This window comes from Pipistrellus hanaki, assembly GCF_964339955.1.
Source record: "Pipistrellus hanaki genome assembly, chromosome: 6".
Taxonomy (NCBI): domain Eukaryota; kingdom Metazoa; phylum Chordata; class Mammalia; order Chiroptera; family Vespertilionidae; genus Pipistrellus; species Pipistrellus hanaki.
The window spans coordinates 75,336,558-75,356,387 of NC_140508.1; the positions used below are offsets into that span (position 1 = coordinate 75,336,558).

General features: G+C 42.9%; 1 protein-coding gene across 4 annotated transcripts in view; it reads right to left on the reverse strand.

The window, feature by feature from the left end:
- Nucleotides 1-19,830, reverse strand: part of SETBP1 (SET binding protein 1) — a 321,712-nt gene that overhangs the window by 139,234 nt on the left and 162,648 nt on the right. For all 4 annotated transcript variants that reach the window (XM_084887230.1, XM_084887227.1, XM_084887228.1 and 1 more), the window contains exon 3: nucleotides 16,909-16,977. In XM_084887230.1, coding sequence (XP_084743356.1) covers nucleotides 16,909-16,977 — 69 coding nt within the window. The remainder of the gene's footprint in view (nucleotides 1-16,908; nucleotides 16,978-19,830) is intronic.

The following is a 19,830-nucleotide window of genomic DNA, read 5'->3' on the forward strand; positions in this document are numbered from 1 at the left end:
AACATCCAAGTACAAAGTTAATCTTTTGATTCTTCTCTTTGTAGTTTGGAAAGAAAATGAAACTTTTGTTGATGTTAATCCTTACTGGAGGATATTTTTTCCATTGATTTTTAGAGAGAGTGAAAAGGAGGGAGTGTGGAAAAGGGAGATTGAGAGGGAGATTGAGAAAGAAAGAGAGAGGGAGGGAGGGAGAGAGAGAGGGAGGGAGGGAGGGAGAGAGGGAAGAAAGGAGGGAGGGAGGGAGGGAGGGAGGGAGGGAGAGAGAGAGAGAGAGAGAGAGAGAGAGAGAGAGAGAGAGAGAGAGAGAGAGAGAGAGGTGAGAGAACCTCTAATGGCTGCCTCCTGCACATGCCCTGACCAGAGATGGAACCTGCAACCTGAATATGTGCCCTGACTAAGAACCTGAATTTGCTGTACCACACTGTGCAGGGCAAAAAGAACAAAAACATTTTTAAAGCCACAAAGACTTACTGTTGTCCCTGAAGATTAATGAAAAAATTAATCTTTCATTTCATTTTGAAATGCTGAATGGGAAAAAGGTGGGAGGTTGTGGTTTTAAAATAATGGAGAAATACAATATTTTTTAGGAAACATAATCAGCTTTCAAATCAATGAAGGCCTATTGGTAAATGAAATCAGTTCGCTGTTTTTCTTCCAAAATAAAAAAGTATGAGAGATAGAAGTTGTTTTTTGCTGGTGAGGGGTCAGGTGTGTTGACAGTACACCTCGCACCTCTGGGAGGAAAGCAGTAGGCACTACTTGGGACACAGACCAAGCTCTCTCTCTAGTCCTCAAGAAGAAGGTCTTAGAATGAAAGAAATTAGCTGACGTAACTCCCAGAAAGGACTGTTTGTCAACTATTTCTAGACCCTGTTTCTTTGCACCTTTCTCTTGAACATCCATTTCCCTTTCCATTATTATCTATGCTGCAAACCTCTGGATAAGCTGTCAGTGGCATCAATGTTATTAATCTTCAGTGGCCAAGTCAATGACAGTCACTGCTCATAAAAGTTCACACAAGGGATACACATAATAGAGGGGCATTAGACCTCGAGTAGACAACATAAGTCTGAGGAAATGAACAGGCTGATTGTCACTGCTTTAATAAAAGCACAAAGCTCCTTCATCTGCTATATAACTTTTTTATTTTGCACCAATGCGAAGTCTATTGCTTTTGGTACCAATTAAATTCACAAGACTTCAGGAAAGATAAATCTTTAGCTAAAGAATAGAGAGAACAGAATCAACTTTGAAGTACTACTTCTTGACATCCTATAAAAAAAGGTTCCCCCAAGCACTGACCAGAACAAAGGGACCCATATGTGACATCTGATGAGCTGTTCAGACTATACTTTCACACAGGTGGAGCTGAGTGGCTCACAGGGAGGTGAAACCCTGGGTCAGAGCTGGGTTCACTCTACTTCTTACCAACTGAAGCACGTGGCTACAGGCTTGTACAACTCGACTCGGTGGCAGCTTGTGTGTAAAAATCGATCCTCTTTCCTGTTAAAATAGGACTAGTATCCAGACCTAGTCCAAAGAAAATGGGGTGGCTGGCCTGCCTTTCATCTGAAATGAGGACTGGATACTCCTCTATTTATTTATTTATTTTTTAAATATATTTTATTGATTTTGTACAGAGAGGAAGGGAGAGAGATAGAGAGTTAGAAACATCGATGAGAGAGAGTCATCGATCAGCTGCCTCTTGCACACCCCCCACTGGGGATATGCCCGCAAACAAGGTACATGCCCTTGACCGGAATCGAACCCGGGTCCCTTCAGTCCCCAAGCCGACGCTCTATCCATTGAGCCAAACCGGTTTCGGCTGGATACTCCTCTAATGTGTAGCTTCCTAACATGAGCCCAGAAAATGATATTCCTTCCGTGTTAGTCCATATCTCTTCTAGTTTGGCTCTACTGCTTGCTCCCCAGTACCTTTATCTTCCACCTACTGAGCCTTTGTGTATTGGGGCCTGAGTTCCTGGCATTCAAGTTTGGTTGTCCTCTGCCACTCCTCTATGTGATCTTTGATCACTTCTGTTAGGCCTTTGACATCCTCCTGTTCTGCACCTGTCTAGATAAGCTCTGGGCTTCCTGGATACTGTTGGCCCCAGGCTCATTATATTTTCTGCCTGTGATTTGTTCTGTTGGCAGTGGTCAGAAAATTTTACCCATTCTGGTTGCTCACCCTAAAATAACTGATCCTAGCCATTCCTAATTCCTGTCTTCTTATCTTGAAGACCTGCCACAGCCATTGGCCTCGGCCTCAGCCTTTGCTCATTCCTTTCTGCTTTTGCACCACGTGAATGCAGCGGAGAACAGGGGAAAGCCCTCTGCTCTGTCATCTCATTATCAGAGCAGCTTTCTCTGCCCTAAGGGTAGGCGTGTCTAGTCAAGAAAAGAATTCCCAGGTAATCTTATTCACACTCAGAATAGCTAGAGAGAGCTGTACACACCTGGTAGGCTGGATGGGTGTGCCAACCAGGAGACTGGGGACTTCCCCAGCTGTGAACAGCAGCCCATTGGATGAAAAGGGTATAATTTCTGTGTGTGAATGACTTGTGGCCTCCGAGGAATGGTGCTGGATTCTCTTCAGTCATCAAACACTTTCTAAAGGCCCACTGGGTGCCAGGCACTGTGTGAGGTAAGAGACTTAAAAAGCCTTATTTATTTATTTATTTATTATTATTTTTTTTTTAATGGGCACCTACCTTGTATCAGGCACTTTACATCGATTGTTTCTAACCCTTCCGGTAACACTCTAAGGGAGTTCATTTCAGGTCCCTCCTTGACAAAGAAGAAAACTGGAGCTAAATAATTTTCTCAAGATTGTACACCTACTAAAATAAAGAACAAAATCCACACTCAAATCTATCTCCCCTCAAACTCCACATTCTTCCCAAATACTCCATGGTAACACTCCTCACGCATTCACCAATTTATTCATCCACTGGTCAAGCATTTCTGAGAGCATACTGCAAGTCTGGGTACTGCTAGGTTCAGAGTGAACACATCCTTCACCAGAAATTAGAAGATCACTTTGGAGGAGCTCAATGGGAAGCTCTCTGGGGCTTTAGAAAGCTGTCATTTATGTGTGACAGCTTTTAATTAACATAAAGATAATAGTAAGAGGTTCAGTCCAGTAACCTTTTGAAAGAAGAAGTGGTTGCCAAGTTTATGAAACTCTCAAAGATGAGGTTTTCTCCATATTTCTCATTGGCACTGAAGTGTATGAGGAATTGGATACACTTGAAAGGTGACAGGGCACTTCCTGCAGAGGCACCTGTAGAGATGAGAGGGCTACACATTCTAACTACCCTCTTTTTATTTTAAATTAAAACCACTTCTACATAGGAGTATAAAAGTACACTATCCAACTAGGAAAAATACGTAAGCATCAAAACCAGAAATGCAAAAAACTTTGATCCAAGTGGGTTGAAGAACATCCTAGACAGAGTAAAAAAAATATTTAAGTAATCAATGTCTCAAGCATTGAGCTATGGAAGGAAGAGTTATGCCTGTTCTTAAAAATCTTCATTTTTATTCTCTACAGCCTCTGAGAGTCTGACCTCTACAGGAATGGGAAAGAATGAAATGGAATGGAAAAGGATAAAATATCGGAACTAGAAATCCCCTTAGGCATCATGCAAGCACACCCCTTCGTTTGGAAGTACATCCCACCATTTGGGACATAAAGGAACTGGGACACCGCATGACTGGCACAGCATCTGTGGCTGCTGGAGGTTCAGATCAAAGACTCATGGCTAATTTGATTGCACTTGTGCCAAACAGCCATCTGAGCCCATAAAGAAACAGACACACACCTAGGCACTGAACTCATGACCTGAGAGACTCAGATTCCCCAGGTCAGTTATTTTGGGAAAGACGTCTTCCAGATGCCAACAGGGTCTAGTGTACAGGGCTGGAAAAAACTTTTATATGAACAAGAGTATGTATCATCTTTTGGCAAACACAAACACTTATTTCCCTAATGGCATACTTGTGAATGACTCAGAGTTGCTAAGGAGGTTCCAGTTCCATTTTCCAATGACCTTTTTCTTTTCTTTTTAATTGAAATTTATTGGGTTGAGATTGGTTCGCAACACCATACAGTTTTGAAGTGCACAACTCAATAAAACGTAATCTGCACACTGCATTGCCTTAAGATAAGCCTCTTTCCATGCTCATATACCCCCTCGTTGCCCACTTTTTCTGGTTTCTGAATCTACAGTGGGTTTTAAAGTTTCTACATCGAGACCCAGTGCTACCATTAGAAGGACCTACTGGGTCCTTCACTTGTGCAGAGTGTTTGCGTACAAGAGGTTTCAGGGAAAGAAGAGACACACAGGGTGCAATGACTTGGAGAAATGCCAGGCTGAAGAGTACTTATAATTACATTTACTGAGAAAGTGCATGGTTCCACGTGAAGGGCTAGGTCCCTTACATTTTTCTTTAATCACTCTTACACACTGTGAGGTGAATATTGCTCCCTCCATTGCATGCATGAGAAAACTGAGGCTCAGAGAGGTTATCTAACTTGAACAAGGTCACACAGCTCTCAGGTACAGAAGCTGAGATTCAGTTTCAGGTCTGGTACCTGCCTTCCCATCAGATGCCAATCAAAAGCACCCAGGGACTGGGTGTTAGCAAGGTACCTGGGACCAGGCTTCCATTGCTGGGAAGCACTTCCTAAAGAAACTGGAGTGGCCTCTTCAACCAGCTCCCATTGCTTCTAGTTTTCCTTTGGGGAATAACTAGTTTAGGAGAATTCTAAATCTCTTCTATAGGTAAAACAGGAATGTACAGAGATGCCACTGGTATACAATACATCTATCCATGTCTTTCAATCTGCAGTCAAGAGAGCTCAGAACAAAGAGGAAGGGGGCTTTAGAGTCTGAAGGTCTTAGTTGTCACTTTACCACTAAACTACTGGGGACATTGAGCAAATCACTTAATCTTCCTTCTCTATTTTTTCTTCTGTAAATGTAGGTAATTTTCCTCCAGTATTTCACATGTTTCTGGTGCCATGAAGTATAAGAAGGTAGACAAAATTTTTACATAAATATAAGCTCTTTTATTGTTTTTTATCCAGTCTATGGGATTAGAAAAGGACCCTATTCATTCCACAAGTGCAAGGAATGAAATGCCTTCTTAAAAGTCTCTGTAGCTATAACTTTTGGCAGATGGTCCTGTAGCTTATAGAGAGCCATTCAATACACAGCATCCTGATTAGCTAATGTAGACGGATGCATTTGCAAGGAAAGTGAAGTCACTAAGATTGGCAGGAGGGTCAAGTATCTTAAAACCCTGAATAGTTTATGATGCAATGAAAAAGGGTATGATAGAGGAAGATGGGGAGGAGTGTTTGCTGCAAGGGGAGGGTTTGTTCTCATGGCTGAGCTATGCTAGTGATTTTGAGCCCAGACTCCAGGGGCAGGCACACAATCACAGCCATTGAGGCTGCTCTTGACCTTAGGACAGCTCCCCTGCTCATGGTGGTGCCGTGTCACCAAGCCAGGACTGTCATCTGGGTTCACATGTGAACACATGAATCACCTGCAGTCAAGGAGGTCCCCGAATCCCTGAAGAGGAGGCCAGATGATACAGTTCCCTTTGCCACTGGTGGTGGAGTAACTGATGTTCAGTACACATGGCAGGATTTGATGCCCTCACCTCCATTGAATGCTGACTGGTTAATCTTGTGATTTCTGAAGGCCATGTCTGTCCCTGGGGGTTTGCAGGAGACAAGCTCTGCCTCTTATCTGAGAGCCAGGAGTGTTATCTGAACAGCTGTCATCTGCAGAATGGCTCATGTCAAACCAAATGCACTGGTTGAAGTACATCTTTTAGGGGAAACAAACAAGGGTAGAGGCATATCCACATACACTGATGTGTGTGCGCACGCGCGCGCGCGCGCACACACACACACACACACACACACACACACACACACACATGAAATGATTAGGTGCAAGGCTGCTGAAGCCCAGAGCATGAGCTTGCCACACTAACCTGCTCCTCTATAGACCTATCCCTTGTCCCTGCCTGATCTCACGTCTAACTTCCTGTCTGAAACAGGACCTGCCCTGTTTGGTTTTGTGGACAGGAGTCAGCAGAGGCTGGAAAACAGAAGGCTTGTGAGTGATTGAGCACTGGCTTGGAGACACTGGCAGCTGCCTTTGAATTGGGAAGAATCCTTTCTTCCTCAGGCAAAGGGGCTTTAGCCTGGGCTACTCCAGGGAGGAAGAGGCAGGTTAAAAAATAAATAAATAAAAAATAAAAGATGACACAAAGGTTGCTTGTCACAAAGAGAATAGCTTCCCATTGTCCTCCAGGCGCTGGGTTCAGATGACAGCTGAGCACAAGTGTAATCAAATCAGCCTTTAACTCTTCCCCGGCATCCCCAGCAGCCACACACAGCCTCCACCCCAGCTGTCAGTCAGGCCAGGCGCTCGGTCACGCCCATGATTAGCACCTTCCTCAATTGAGAGAATCACAAACTGCTCCATGTAGCTGGAACCACACACCCATTCATTTCCACAGGAATTTCCAAATGCAAGCAGAAAATGAATGTTCCTGTATACTCTCCAAATGTTCTATTCCCTGCTCAAATGTCTCCTTGTCTCTTATGACCTCTTCCCATATTTGAAATGAAACGTATGCTTGACATCCAACCAAATGGTTCAAAAAGGGAGACAATGAAAGTCCCTGCATCGCCCCCACCACCACCGCCACCACATTTGTCAGTATTTAAGGCTTAATGAACTCTTGGCGCATTCTCTCTTCCTGGCTTCATGTTTGTTGTTATTGTTTAATGGTGATCTTGTACAAAGCTCCAACAAGCCAAGGAGACCTGCTCATAATCAGAAATATATATTTGCCAGTTGGGTAATCTACAGAGAGTACATCTTTTAGAGGAAACAAACACGGGTAAGTTCTGTAAGTCACTAAATCACTAAGAACTACCACACCCAGCTGCTCTCTTTGTATTTTCATCCTGGGCATTCTCCAGTGAGAGGGGACACTGGGTCCAGCCTGCCCAGCCCGCTCCTGCTCCAGGATAATCTCCCTCAGCTGTGTATGAATCTGGACTGAAGGGAGGAGGCTCAGGGCTCCAAGCCTGTGGGTGCAAAAGATTCTCTACAAATGCACATTCAGAGTAAACAAAACCCATCAGGCCCCTGCAAGAGTTCGCTGCCTGATTGTACTAAACATCTCAATGGAATCTACAATTGGCAGAGTAATTGGCGTTATTACAGCTGATGGGGAATTTCTGATGCTGCCCAAGCTCTCCTTTGAAATAATACTCAGCCATTTAATTTGTCCAGCTCCCATGTAGCTGATTGCTCTTTTCTGCAGGCATTTATCAGGAATAAAACACACTGTCTCTCTAGATGCCTGCCGGTGGAGATTTCACAGGCGTTTCTTTTTCGACATTCTCCCCACTTCTCTTAGGATCTCATGTCTCAGTCACCTTTACCAGGATGCCAATGAGTTAACAGGTTTGAGGCCGGTGAACCACAGTCTGGTTTAACTCTTAGCTGAGTATTTCTAGTGCCAGCTCCAGAGCTACTTGAACACTCCTACTGTAAATACCATACAGCATTGGTGAAAAAAACGTAAGCTTACAAAGATTTGGTTGCCCTAAAAAAGGCTCACAAGAGTTGATAGTTCCAAAAATAAGACAAGTAATATAGAGACACCTTCATTATAACCACAAGGCCAGAAAGCATCAGGGAAATAGTTTGGATACTTGCATTTCTGTTTGGGGGATCCATTTTCACCCTTGTCATACACACATCCCTGGAGTGGACCCTACAAGTATTTATGAAGCATCTACTTTTTGCTGGAAGCACACAGATGCTGTTTTTTATATAATGTTCAATCCCCATTCCTCACTTTGCCATTTCTGTTCCTACCCAGATGAAGGGTGAGAAAGCCCAAGTTCGCCAGCTGTATTTTCTCACCTTAGAGTCAAGGCAGGCTTTTGAGCACAGACCTCGCATTCCCATCAGCAAGCTATCTGCCCTGTCCACATTGTGGGGATGGACTGCTTACCAGAGATAAGAGTCCTGCGGCCAGGATGGGTCCTACCTGTAGGTGCCATCTCAGTGCAGTGGTCCACAAAATCCAGAACCCACATCCTCCTGAATCACCTCTGGTCTCATTTTTTAATACAGAAACAACGGAATTTATGAGTGTAAAAGTCATTATATAAAGTCACCTAAGTCCCCAAGCCTGCACACAGTCTCCTGAACAGCACCCAGATATATGCCCTTAGTTCATTCCTCACTAATTTTCCTGGGCAGTGCATTACTGTGCCTGTGATTCTTCAACAGTTGGAGCCAAAGTGATGTACAGAATTAGGCCGAGATCAGTGAACCCAAGACAGTTGGTTCAATACTCTGGTGGCTGAAAAGCTCTTCATACATTTGTTTAAAATGATTTTTAATACTTTCAAGCTAGTCCTCCTCCATAGGAAAGAGATAAAATGTTAACAGATGGTAAGGGAAGGAAGCAATCAATGAAGGTAGTGGTGGGTGTTCTTATTTCCCAGTCAAAAAGTCCCTCTCCATTCCTCATCCACTCTCGTCCATCTCTGTCCTCACCATCCTCTTCAAGGGTCACTCTCACAGGGTTGCAATGTCTGTTATTGCTCACTTCGACTGGCAAATGTCATCAACAAACTGATGGAAGACCAGGCAAGATCTAGATTTTTGTTTGTTTGGGGTTCATGCTTCTTTTTTCCTTCGTTGCTAATCTCCAATCTAGTTATACTGTCTTGGGAAGCTGCCATTTGTGCTGTAACCCTGACTTCAGTGGTCCAAGTTGAATTTCAATTACATACCTTTTAAGAACAGTAAGAATTATAGTGTGTATTTAGGAAGTGCTTACCATATGCTAGACACTGTCCTATGAATCCTCCTCAAAACCCCATCAGGCATGTACCCTTTCACTAATGAGCAACAAGGTCAATAAATTATGAAGGTCACACAGTATACAGCAGACCTGTGATTCCAACTTTTCGGTTTGATGCCAGAATCACTGCTCTTAACTCTTACATGATAAAGTAATGGGACATGTTCTCTGTGCTAGTTAGTGAATACAACAGGGTGGGAGAAAACTGTTATGTTACTAAATGGGCATCAATTTTTACTATATATAATGATCTATGATGTCATAGAATTTTCTTGTCTAGTGTGTCACTGGTTTAGGACACCTGTTGGAAACTCAGTTCTGCCAGAGGATCTGACACACATTTTTAGGAAGGTGGGAGATGAAGAAGGAACATTATGTGTGGAGCTGGAGAGGGAGACAGGGGGCAGTCATTATCAGGGAAATATCAGAAAACCGTGGTGGAGGCTGTTGGCAGACTTGATACAGTCTCCAAACAAGCAGATGGCTGGAAGGTGCCGTTGAGAGCTGCAAGCTGTTCCACCAGGAGGGCCCCTCTCTTGTGAAGGTCTCCTGACACCTCTCAATCAATCCTTTTGTTTGGTACGAGATGGATGGAAAGGGGTTGGGTAGATAGATGGGTGGGAGGACAAGAGGGCTGACGTGTGAGCCAGGCAATAGAGTTGGAAAGAACTTAAAAAGCAAGCTTGCTTATTTGTTGGAGAGATGGGCCTTCTTTCTCAGGAGGTAGATTTGAAACTACCTTGCTAAAGCAATTATGAAAAAGATACCTTCTTTCAAGTCTTAACAATGGTCTGCGAATTTGTATTTTCTGTTTGTGAGTCATTCCTTGACCTAAAATGCATAGAACCAAGTTATATATTACATTAAAATGTAGACACAAGGTGAGCTGACTCTATAACTCAATCTGCTTATAAACACATATCTGAGATTCATCACAAAACATCAATAGCTTCAGGCCTAAGGAAGCAGAATTGCAGGATGGTTTTTAAGAAGCAAAGATTGAGACCTCTTTACCAGAAGGATGGAAGGGAAAAACAAGAATAGAAACTAGACACATGAAGATGGTGGAAAAAGTCACAGATTAATTAAACTTTGGAAATCTCAGGGGATAATAGAAATCATTTAATACTGCACCCAGAAGCTAAGTTTTTTGTTTTGCTTTTGTTTCAAATGAGGAAACTATAGTTGAAAAAGAAGAGGATGATATTCAAAGTGAATCCCCACTGGTTGTCCTCGATTCTATTCTGAAGAGTTGAGCTTAAATCAGATTTAAAAGGCTAAATCATTTTTGAATACCCTAGGAGACATAACTTATGTTGATTCTTTGATAAAGTAGAAAAATCTCTTTGTGTGTGAATAACCCTCCCAACACCCACCTACCAACTTCTCAGGCATGAACTTCTACACATTCCTTTGCTTAAGTTGGGTTCATGTGCATGCAGCCCTCAGATGGTCAGGACATCTTAGGATGAACAAAATAGTCACTAAATTCTAAAGAGACTTTGTATCCCAAGAGAACTTATTAAAACTTCAGAATATCCCATTGAAAGGTCAGGCACTCTGGAAACACCTAGGGAACTTCTCTCTCTGGGACCACATACCAATGCTAGTTTTCAAAGAAAAAAAAAATCCACTAAAAACACTGTCAAAGCAGGAGGTGCAAAGAACATATACCTGCCGTATGAAGCTGTAAATTTCCTGTAAGAAGAATTAATAGAGTCAGTTTGGGTTTTAGTGCTGGCTATCTGTAGACATGTGAGCAAATTATTTTTGTTAAAAATGGTCTACTACTGTCACAGATGTCCAAGTTTAGAAAGAAAAATAATTAAGTGGGTTGCCTTAGAAATTATGGGAAAAGATTTCTATTTTGTGTAGGTTTCCTACAAATAACCAGAAAGACACCTTTACAGGTGGAGCCATTTTTATTTTTTTGTAGGGGGAATACTATTCATAATACAAATATATTGCCATGAACTCACAGAAGGCAGCAGAGAAAAACAAGAGTCAAGATCAACCCTTTAAATAAAAATAGGAAATTGCATAATTAGAACAGAACGTCTCAAATGGTTTTTGGTGAATGACCAGATGTGTTTTGTTTTTGTTTTTTAATCTTCAATTTACTTGGATAAAACTCTATAAGGATAAGTAAGTAGGAAAATGACCACAAGCATGGATATCATAGAAATAGCAAGTTGCTAGAAATGTTTCTAAACGCTGTTTCTAGACATATCTCACTGTGAGCCAGTAACACACACTTGACCGGCTGCCACTGGTCTGCAGTCCAAGCTCTGAATAGTAGTGAATAAAAGAGCAAAGATGCATGTCAGCAGATGGAAGGCAAGTAGAAGTAAGGCCTTGAGAAAAAGGTATGGATTTACTATGCAAGAAAGTGAACAGAGCATGAAGGATAGTGGAGATCAATCTCTCTCCTGATGTCAAGGGAATTAGGTGCATAAAGCTGGATCTTTTTGGATATCTCTTAGAGTCCAGAAAGAACGCCCAGATGTCCAACAGAGGAGGCCATATCCCCAAACACCAACACTAGCTTGTTTAGGATACTGGGCAAATCTCAACAGTTGAGTGGGACTAGCAGGGGATGAGCCATGCATGGCCACATTTGCTCAGCTTGGACCCTGGTTTCCTCCTCTGTGAAAGGGGAGGAGTCAAATGTCTGATAAGGGGGTTGGAGTGGGGTTTATGCTGGGGACAGGTGAAGCACATGCGCAATCTTGACACAGGGGAGACACTATTTGAATTTGAAGCCCTTTACCTTCTCTCCCTTCAAGACTTCCTCTGTATTGCAGGGTGTTTGTTTTGTTTTGTTTTTAGTGTATTGCTTAAAAAAAAAAAAAAAAAAAAAAAAAAAAAGGATATTATGAGGTTGATTTAGATCTTGAAGGAGGGGGGAGAGGGGAGGGAGCTTCTAAAACACCAATATCTGGACTCAACCCAGACTCATTCAATGGGATTAGGCTCCCCCAATAGTTCTTATCTGCAGTTCAGGTTGAGAACCATAGCTCGGGGTGCTCTCTCTCCTCTTCCAGTTTTGAAATAGACGGAGGAGGTAAGCAAGCATCATTGGTCATAGCAGGACTTCCTTAAACACTGTCTTGCTCTGGAATGGTTCTTCACCAAATGGTAAAGTAGATATTATGTGATGAATTCAAAATAAGCCAATCTGTTTTTTCATTGCTGTGTGTCTTAGATGAGAAACTACATGGCCAACCTCTGCCTCAGCTAAGTTTCCTCCTGTGTAGAAGGGGCAACTGCCACCAGGACTCTTCCATTGGGAGTTTGGGGGGAAGGAAATGAGAGCAACAAAAATTATTCGCCAAGATGGAAGGATTCAAAATGCTCTGCATTAATCCCGTCTACCACTCTGAAATTCATTAATTGCTTTTTTTCTAGAACTTGACAAAGGTTAAGAAAATTTAGGATAATGTACACAAGTGAGGGTGAGGTTGATTTTACTAGTCCTATCAGTGGTAAGTCAGGTTTTAAATGATCATATCCATGGGGATACTCTCTAGTTCAAGGTGGCATTACTGAAGTGGTGAAGAACAAAGATGTTGGAACCAGACTGCCTGGGTTCCAATCCCAATTCTGCTACTTAGGGGCTTTGTACAAAAGTTCCCTGTGTTTGCTTCTGATAGGTAGATAGTATTATTGCTGATTTCACAAAGGCCTTGTAACAATTAAATGAGATGATGCATGTAAAGTTCCAAGAATAATTTCTCGCATAAGCACAGTTTTCCTAAGTCCTCAGCATATGTACTCAGTCCAAGGCACTGTGGGCAAGTACTAACACCAATCCCTGACTCAGCAGGACTGAGTGCTCTGGAAAATCCAGAGCTGCCATCTCAATCTTTAAAACTGTTGAAGATGAACTTGTTGGCAGTGGGTGCCCATGTGGAGTAGAGTCAGATAGTGGTGGTTCTGTTGAAAAGACATGATCAACCCTAGATGAACAAGCAACCTGGGAACTCATTTTTTCCTGAAAGAAGTACTGTTTTGGGAAGTAGGAGAGGACCAAATGATTCCGCTAGTGGGGAATAGGTTTTTTGCAAAGTAGCTTTCCCAGAGTGGTGGCTGGGCATGTGAAACTTGCATCTGAGATTGGGTTATTTATTCACCACATCCCAACTGGGACCCTTGTAAACATAGGTGCAAATGCCTCTGGGCACACCCACATGGGCACCCTACTACAACATTTAAGCAACCATCACATTCCTGTAGGAACTAAGAAACAAAGAAGGATTAAATGCCAATAAGCTGAGATGCTATTTGTGTCCTGGTTGTGGGCCCCGAACTAGCATTTGCCTTGGATCACTCCCGCAGAGCTCAGCCTGCAAAAGGAATGGAATGTCTAACAAGAGGGGAGTGGTAAATAAATGACGGTACTAGCAAGCGGACAAAAATAGCCAGCTGCTAGAAGATTTTCCAGTGACATGGGAAGCATGCAAACAAACAAGAAAGAAGGTAACAAAATAAAGTACGTAAAAAATGATATCAATTTTCAATGACCCATCCACGTATAAGCCTGTGTGCATTAAAGATTGTAAGACCACACCCCCGAGATGTTATTATCTACACTTGCATCAACAAGATATTGTTTCTTATTTTTTCCCCAAATTTCTTTAAAAATTCTTCTTTTAATTAACATCCATTACCACACAGTTACAATTTTTTTTTCCCTTGGGATGAGACTTTTAAGATTTATTTTCACAACAACTGTCAAATATACAATACAGCATTATTAACTACAGAAATAACAATGGTTACCATGAAGTACATGCCCAAGGCTTATTTATTTTATAACTGTAACTTTGTACATTTGACCACCCTCACCATTACGAATTTCTCCAGGGAACATGGATAGCTTCAGTATTGGGGGAAAAAGGCTAAAAAGAAACATGGAGAAGAAAGCATATGATTGTTCAACTTCTGTGAAATGGAAGAGATGCCTTCTTTTGCTCCTTTTGGGACTGGAGAGGGGTGGTCTGGCAAAGGGAGATGAAGGTGGTCATTTTCAGTCATCCAAAGCCCAGAAAGGAGGGACTCAGGGGTGTCTGTCCCCTCATAAGGCAAGAAGAGGGTTTTGATAAATGAAAGATGTGTTTGGGGGGAACCATAAGGAAGAGAAGAGTCTGCGAGGTTTTGATGTGAATTTCATAAGCTCTTTCATCTGTGCCTTTAAAACTTGTTGAAATAGTAGCCACCTGTCAGGCCCAGGCCTGATTCTAAGAGACAGTCCTACCCTCTGTGGTCTAGAAGCCAAGCTCATTGAATTCCCACAGCAAACCACAACCTCAGGATCTTAGCATCAGCCATCAGCCTACCTGCAGAGCAATGTGTTTACTCCACCAATGAGCAAGGTATCCTTGCCAACCAACCATCCTGGGAAGAATGGCAGATAGTCTCTTCCTTACCTCCTCCTTTTCTCTGGAAACAGAAAGGAGGACAGAGACAAAGAGACAAACAGGTCTAGCCTAACTGAGTTGCCCTTGTCCACATTTTCCAAGCTGAGAGTCATCTAAGATTAGCAAGGAAATCATGACAATTTTCCCTAAGAGGTTGCAGCAGGATCAGGAGTCAATGGAAGGAAAAAAAAAAAAAAAAAAAAAAAAAAAAAAAAAAAAAAAAAGCCCTTTCCAGGCAAGTGATTAGTGTGGACGGTATGAAAGCTTACAAGCTTGATTACAGTTTCCCCAGAGAGGGGTCCTCAGCGGATCCCTCTCTCTAAAGCTACTGATGGTTCCTGGAAGGGAACAGACCCATGAATTATTGTGAACTTCAGGATATATGGGACTCAGCTTCATCTGAAGCCCAAAGAGAGAAGGAAAAAATAACATCAGAAGCCAACAATTTGGTGCAGTGGGGCTGGGAGGTGGGGGTGGCCCAAGCACATGGGCGGTATGGCTTCTCTTTGGAAAAGCACCCAAAGGGTGGTAGTGACTTGAGACACATCTGGGCCTTTCCGACGCAGGAATAACACTTTAGAATGAACTCTGATTGGGGCATTACGCACTGGCCACAACATTCCCAGGGCTTCCTGGCCTCAGGAACACGCGTCCTGAGGAGTGAAAAATGTGGATGGATGCTCCTAGCTTTGGGAGGCTGACATACAAATGGGATAATGTGGAAAGGTCAGACAGAACCAGGGGAGTGAGCCATCTGTACCAGCAACTGTGGGCTGGTGGGGGGAGCAGGGAAACTGCCTTTCTTGGATCATGGCCTTGCATGTTATGGATGCACCCAATATATCTGACTTTTGCTTCTCTTAAAAATTCAGTTTAAATAATCTAGAAATGTGGCATGACAAGCATGGAGAGAAAGATCATTTCAGAAAGCAACAATGCCAACCTCTCTTCACCCTCCCCCCCCCCACACACACACACATGTGACGTGCGCGCACACACGCCTTCCATAAACTCAGTCTCCACTGGGTACCCTTTTTAAGCCTCAACAGAACATGACACAAAGCCTTTCCCCTTTTATAAATCTTCAGACAAAAATAAATCACATGCTACTGTGTGTGAGATAGGTGGGATGTGGATAAATGTTGATTTTCTTTTGGTTTTGACTGGCATTCCCTGAGCTCCCCTGGAAGTTTATGTGACTACTAGAGGCCCAGTGCACAACATTTGTGCACTCAGGGTGGGGGGAAGGGTCCCCTCAGCCAAGCCTGTGCCCTTTAGCAGTCCAGGAGCTCTTGGGGGATGTCCAACTGATAGCTCCTGTCATCACCACTGTGCTCACCAGCCATCAGCCCTGCTTGTGGCTGAGTAGAACTCCCCCTGGGGGAGAGCACTGACGACCAGGCAGCAGATCCTGGATTGAGTGTCTGCTCCTGGTGGTCAGTGGCCATCATAGCGACCAGTCAGGTCATTTTGCCATTTGGTTGATTTGCATATTACCCTTTTATTATATAGGATGTGAATAAGGAATTTAATTAATGAGCAGTTTTCCATAGTTGACAAATTGGCTTCCTGATTACTTATTCCTAAACCTCATCACATCCCTGACAGAAAGATCAACAAGCTGTAAATGAATTACCCCAAAGAGTACAAGAACTTACCTTTGAAGCACCAATAAGGCTTGCTATTCTGTTCATTCTCTCTTTGCAGCATCTCACTTCCCTCTCACTGATCCTGTCTCTACAGAGCATACAGCCTCATTGCAGGATCTACTTCTCTTTACTTCCATGTGCTGGGACCATGGGGAACACACAGACTGTGTGTCCAGTATGAACACTGATGCTTATCTGTGTGTAAGCAGTAAGTATATTTCTAGAGACAGGGAGGGTTACTGCCCATCTTCTGTGCTGTCCAGGAGGTCCCCAGGGAGCCCTTGTCTGGGCCCTCTTACAATTTACTCCATGGTGACCTTCAAACAGCATTCTGGCCAGAGAGAATAGTGGCTCATTTCCTAACCAAGATCACCAAAACTAACCAAGATGGGCTGGAGTAGGAGATGAACTCAGTTGCCAGACCAATGACTGCAAGGCATGTGCACACAAATATTAAACAAATGTGACTATCCTGTTCTCCACCCCACTCCCCCAGCAGCCCCCCCCCCAAAAAAAGGGGGAAATACAGGGGAATACAGCAGCCTACCCCATCTTCTACTGCCTTGGTTTAATCAATTTCTAAATGAAGTCACCTACCACCACACATTCCAAGTATGTTGGTGCATGTATCTCCCAGTATAAAATATTGAGAGAGAGAGAGAGAGAGAGAGAGAGAGAGAGAGAGAGAGAGAGAGAGGGAAGAAAAATGTGTTTTGGTCATGAAGAGATGAGAGAGGAGCTGGAGGGAGAAGACAAGCTACCAGGTCACTGCCAAGGTTGGCACTTTGAGTTAGAGAAGGTGGAAATACAAGGTGGGGGGGGGGGGGGCGGTTTCCTACCCCGGTGCCAACTTTTTTACTCATAAACAAAATGGAACATTTCACTCTCCCAAACATCATGAAAGGATCAGTGGAACTTACCTGTGGCTGAAATCCTTTGAGGTCGCTGGCTGCAAGGTCACTGGCTGCAAGGTCCCTGGCTGCGAGGAGCTGGAAAAGAACAAAGGAGTTTTCCTTAGTGAAACTTCTCAAAGTTTGCACAGACTATCTTGAAGATGGCTGATCAGCAATGGACTTACCATAAACTAGATTCTGGAGCTAAAGAAACAGAATTGCTAAAGATAGGAGTCAGGAACATCAACTCAAAGACCTTCTCATCTTGTGGCCACCACATCTCTGACTGCACTGTCCCTCTCTACTGCCTCCTACCTTTCTCACTAGTGTCCCCAATGCTTGAATTAGGGATCATAGTCTATGGAAGGACTTCAGCAGATCCAGCCTCTCTGAAATTGTAAGTTCAATTACAGGAGTCTAGAGATGTATACACTTCTTAGGAAGAGGGTACCTGACTTCCTTCTTACTATAAAAGTAGCCAGTGATACCACTAGCTAAAGGCCTCCTTCTCCTTCCCCACCCTCGTTTCCTTCTCTTCCTCCTTCTTTTTTGTTAATCAGCCCAGTCAAAATGACCTTTTTCCCTTCCCAGCTATGTGCGACTCAGTTTCTCTTTATCATGCATTTTATTTTTTCCCCTATCTATTTATATATTCATAGTTCATGCCTCAAATTATCGTGCACAATAATTTGAGTCAAAAGTCAAGTTCATCTATTTTTCTATATCTTTGTGTTTAATCAATAGAACAGGGTAGCTCAGCCAACTTGGCTCAGTGGTTGAGCATCAACCTATGAACCAGGAGGTCACGGTTCAATTCCTGGTCAGGGCACATACCCCGGTTGTGGGCTCCCCAATGTGGGGCATGCAGAAGGCAGCCAATCAATAATTCTCTTTCATGGATGATGTTTCTGTCTCTCTTACCCTCTCCTTTCCTCTCTGAAATCAATAAAAAAATATTTTTTAAAAAATAGTAAAGGGTAAAGGTGAGGTTTTAATATTTTTGCATCCTCTCCAAAAAGCACTTAGTAGACTCATACGCTTAAATAATAAAATAATAACATTCTGTATTTTTGTGCAAAAATGCTAAAAAAGTGTGGGGTAAAGAAAAAGGGCAGATTATTATTTTGATTCAAGGAATGTGACTACTAGCTTTGTTAGGCCTGGAGAGCATCTGGGAAAAATAGGAAAGATTTCATGTTTGCTGTAACAATATTATGTTTGGTTCGAGAGTGAGAGGGAGTCATGCTGGACTCCAGGCCTCCAGCCTTCAGAAAAGCTCAACTGGGCTTTTCTGGCTTCTCTAAATGTCTTTGCCAAAAATAATGGGGAGAGGGGTGTTAACGCTGGGACAGAGCAGAGAGGAATAGGAGCATGTCGAAGCTGTACTTTCTCCTCACACCCAGGCCTGTGGATCAGCTCTCCATGCACAAGGTTCCATGAGAAGATGGCACCATCTGACAGAGAGCCAGTTTGGCTCCTCTGATGGCAATGCAACAGCCCAACAACAAGCCATGAGGGTGTCTGACTGAACACTAAGGGCCAAACATTATGGGACTTACTCCCTGCCTTTAAGGAACCTACAAGTTGGCCAAAGGATAAGGCATGTACATCAGTGTGAGCAGAGTGTAGTAGGGTGTAAGCATAAGCATGTGGAGGTAAATTAAGAAAGATCAGGGTGGGGCTGCTTAAATAAGAGAGTTTGAACTGAGCCTTGAAAATGGAAAGGTGGCAGATCGAGGCACCTGATGTGGGGCAGCTGCAAGAAAAGAAACATGAAAAAGGGACTCCCAAGTCCCAGTAAGCACCTGTTGCATTTGCATCTCCCTATGGCCAGCCAGAGCATACATTAAGGGGACAGGAAGGAAGGCATTATAATGCATTGAAGATCCACCCCCTGGGTGCCCAGCACAGTGACTGCTTGCTGCTCTGTACAATTTTTCTTTTTTAATCTTCACAACTTCGTCAAGACATAGAAATTAGCTCCACTTTATGGGAGAAATTGAGACTTATAGAATTTAAATAACATTTTCCAGGTCACACAGGTAGTATAGATATTTGGGAATTTAAATCCAAAATTATATTGCCCCAAGCTCATCCTATTTTTTTTATTGTACGATGCTTCTGATTTATAGAGTATTGGTGACAACTCGCTGATGAGACATAGCATAGGGAAAAAAGATGAGTGCCAGACTATTAGTCAAGTGAACTACAGGCAGTAACATAAAACATGTGTCCCCATGAATGACTTTTAACTGATCCTTCCTTCCAGACATTATTTTATTTAATTGGTAATGACCATCCACTCGTCAGATCTCGTAAGTACAACCTAAGCTTCTAAATTGAGCAGAGAACAGGTTAGGATGGAGTTGGCAAGGAAGAATAGAAAGGCTAGGATGGGGTATGGGTTTGAGAGTGACCTTGTTAAGGACAAGGCCACCAATACGTGTTAGCTTATAGGAACCAAATCTCAAATTCTCCAGGCCCTTGTAGCCCAGTGGGCAGGGACTCTTCCACCTCCTTTTAATGTGGTTCAGCAGGTAGACAGCAAGCATAAAACCAAAGATCTAGTTCCTCCCAGTTCTGATGCTGCAACTGCAAATCAACCACAAGGGTGTTCAAAGCACTTTATCGAATGCGCTATTTCCTCATGCCAGTGGTTTTGGACTTGAGAAATAACCAGATCCATTTGTTTGATTGGCAATAGAGATGTGGCATTTTTGGTTATTATTCATAGTGTCCCTAGCTCAACAAAGTCAGGATCTATCCCTGGAACTATTAGACCCCATTTTCCTTTTCCTCAGAAGGACTCAGATGCATGCAATTTAGTTCTAGTTGTTTGAAGTTCTGTTTTGTGCTGTTACATATATTTTTTATTTTCTGTTTCTTATCTAACAAGACTGTGCCCAACAAGACCATTATTACTATCTCATGTAACCTCTACATTTCTCA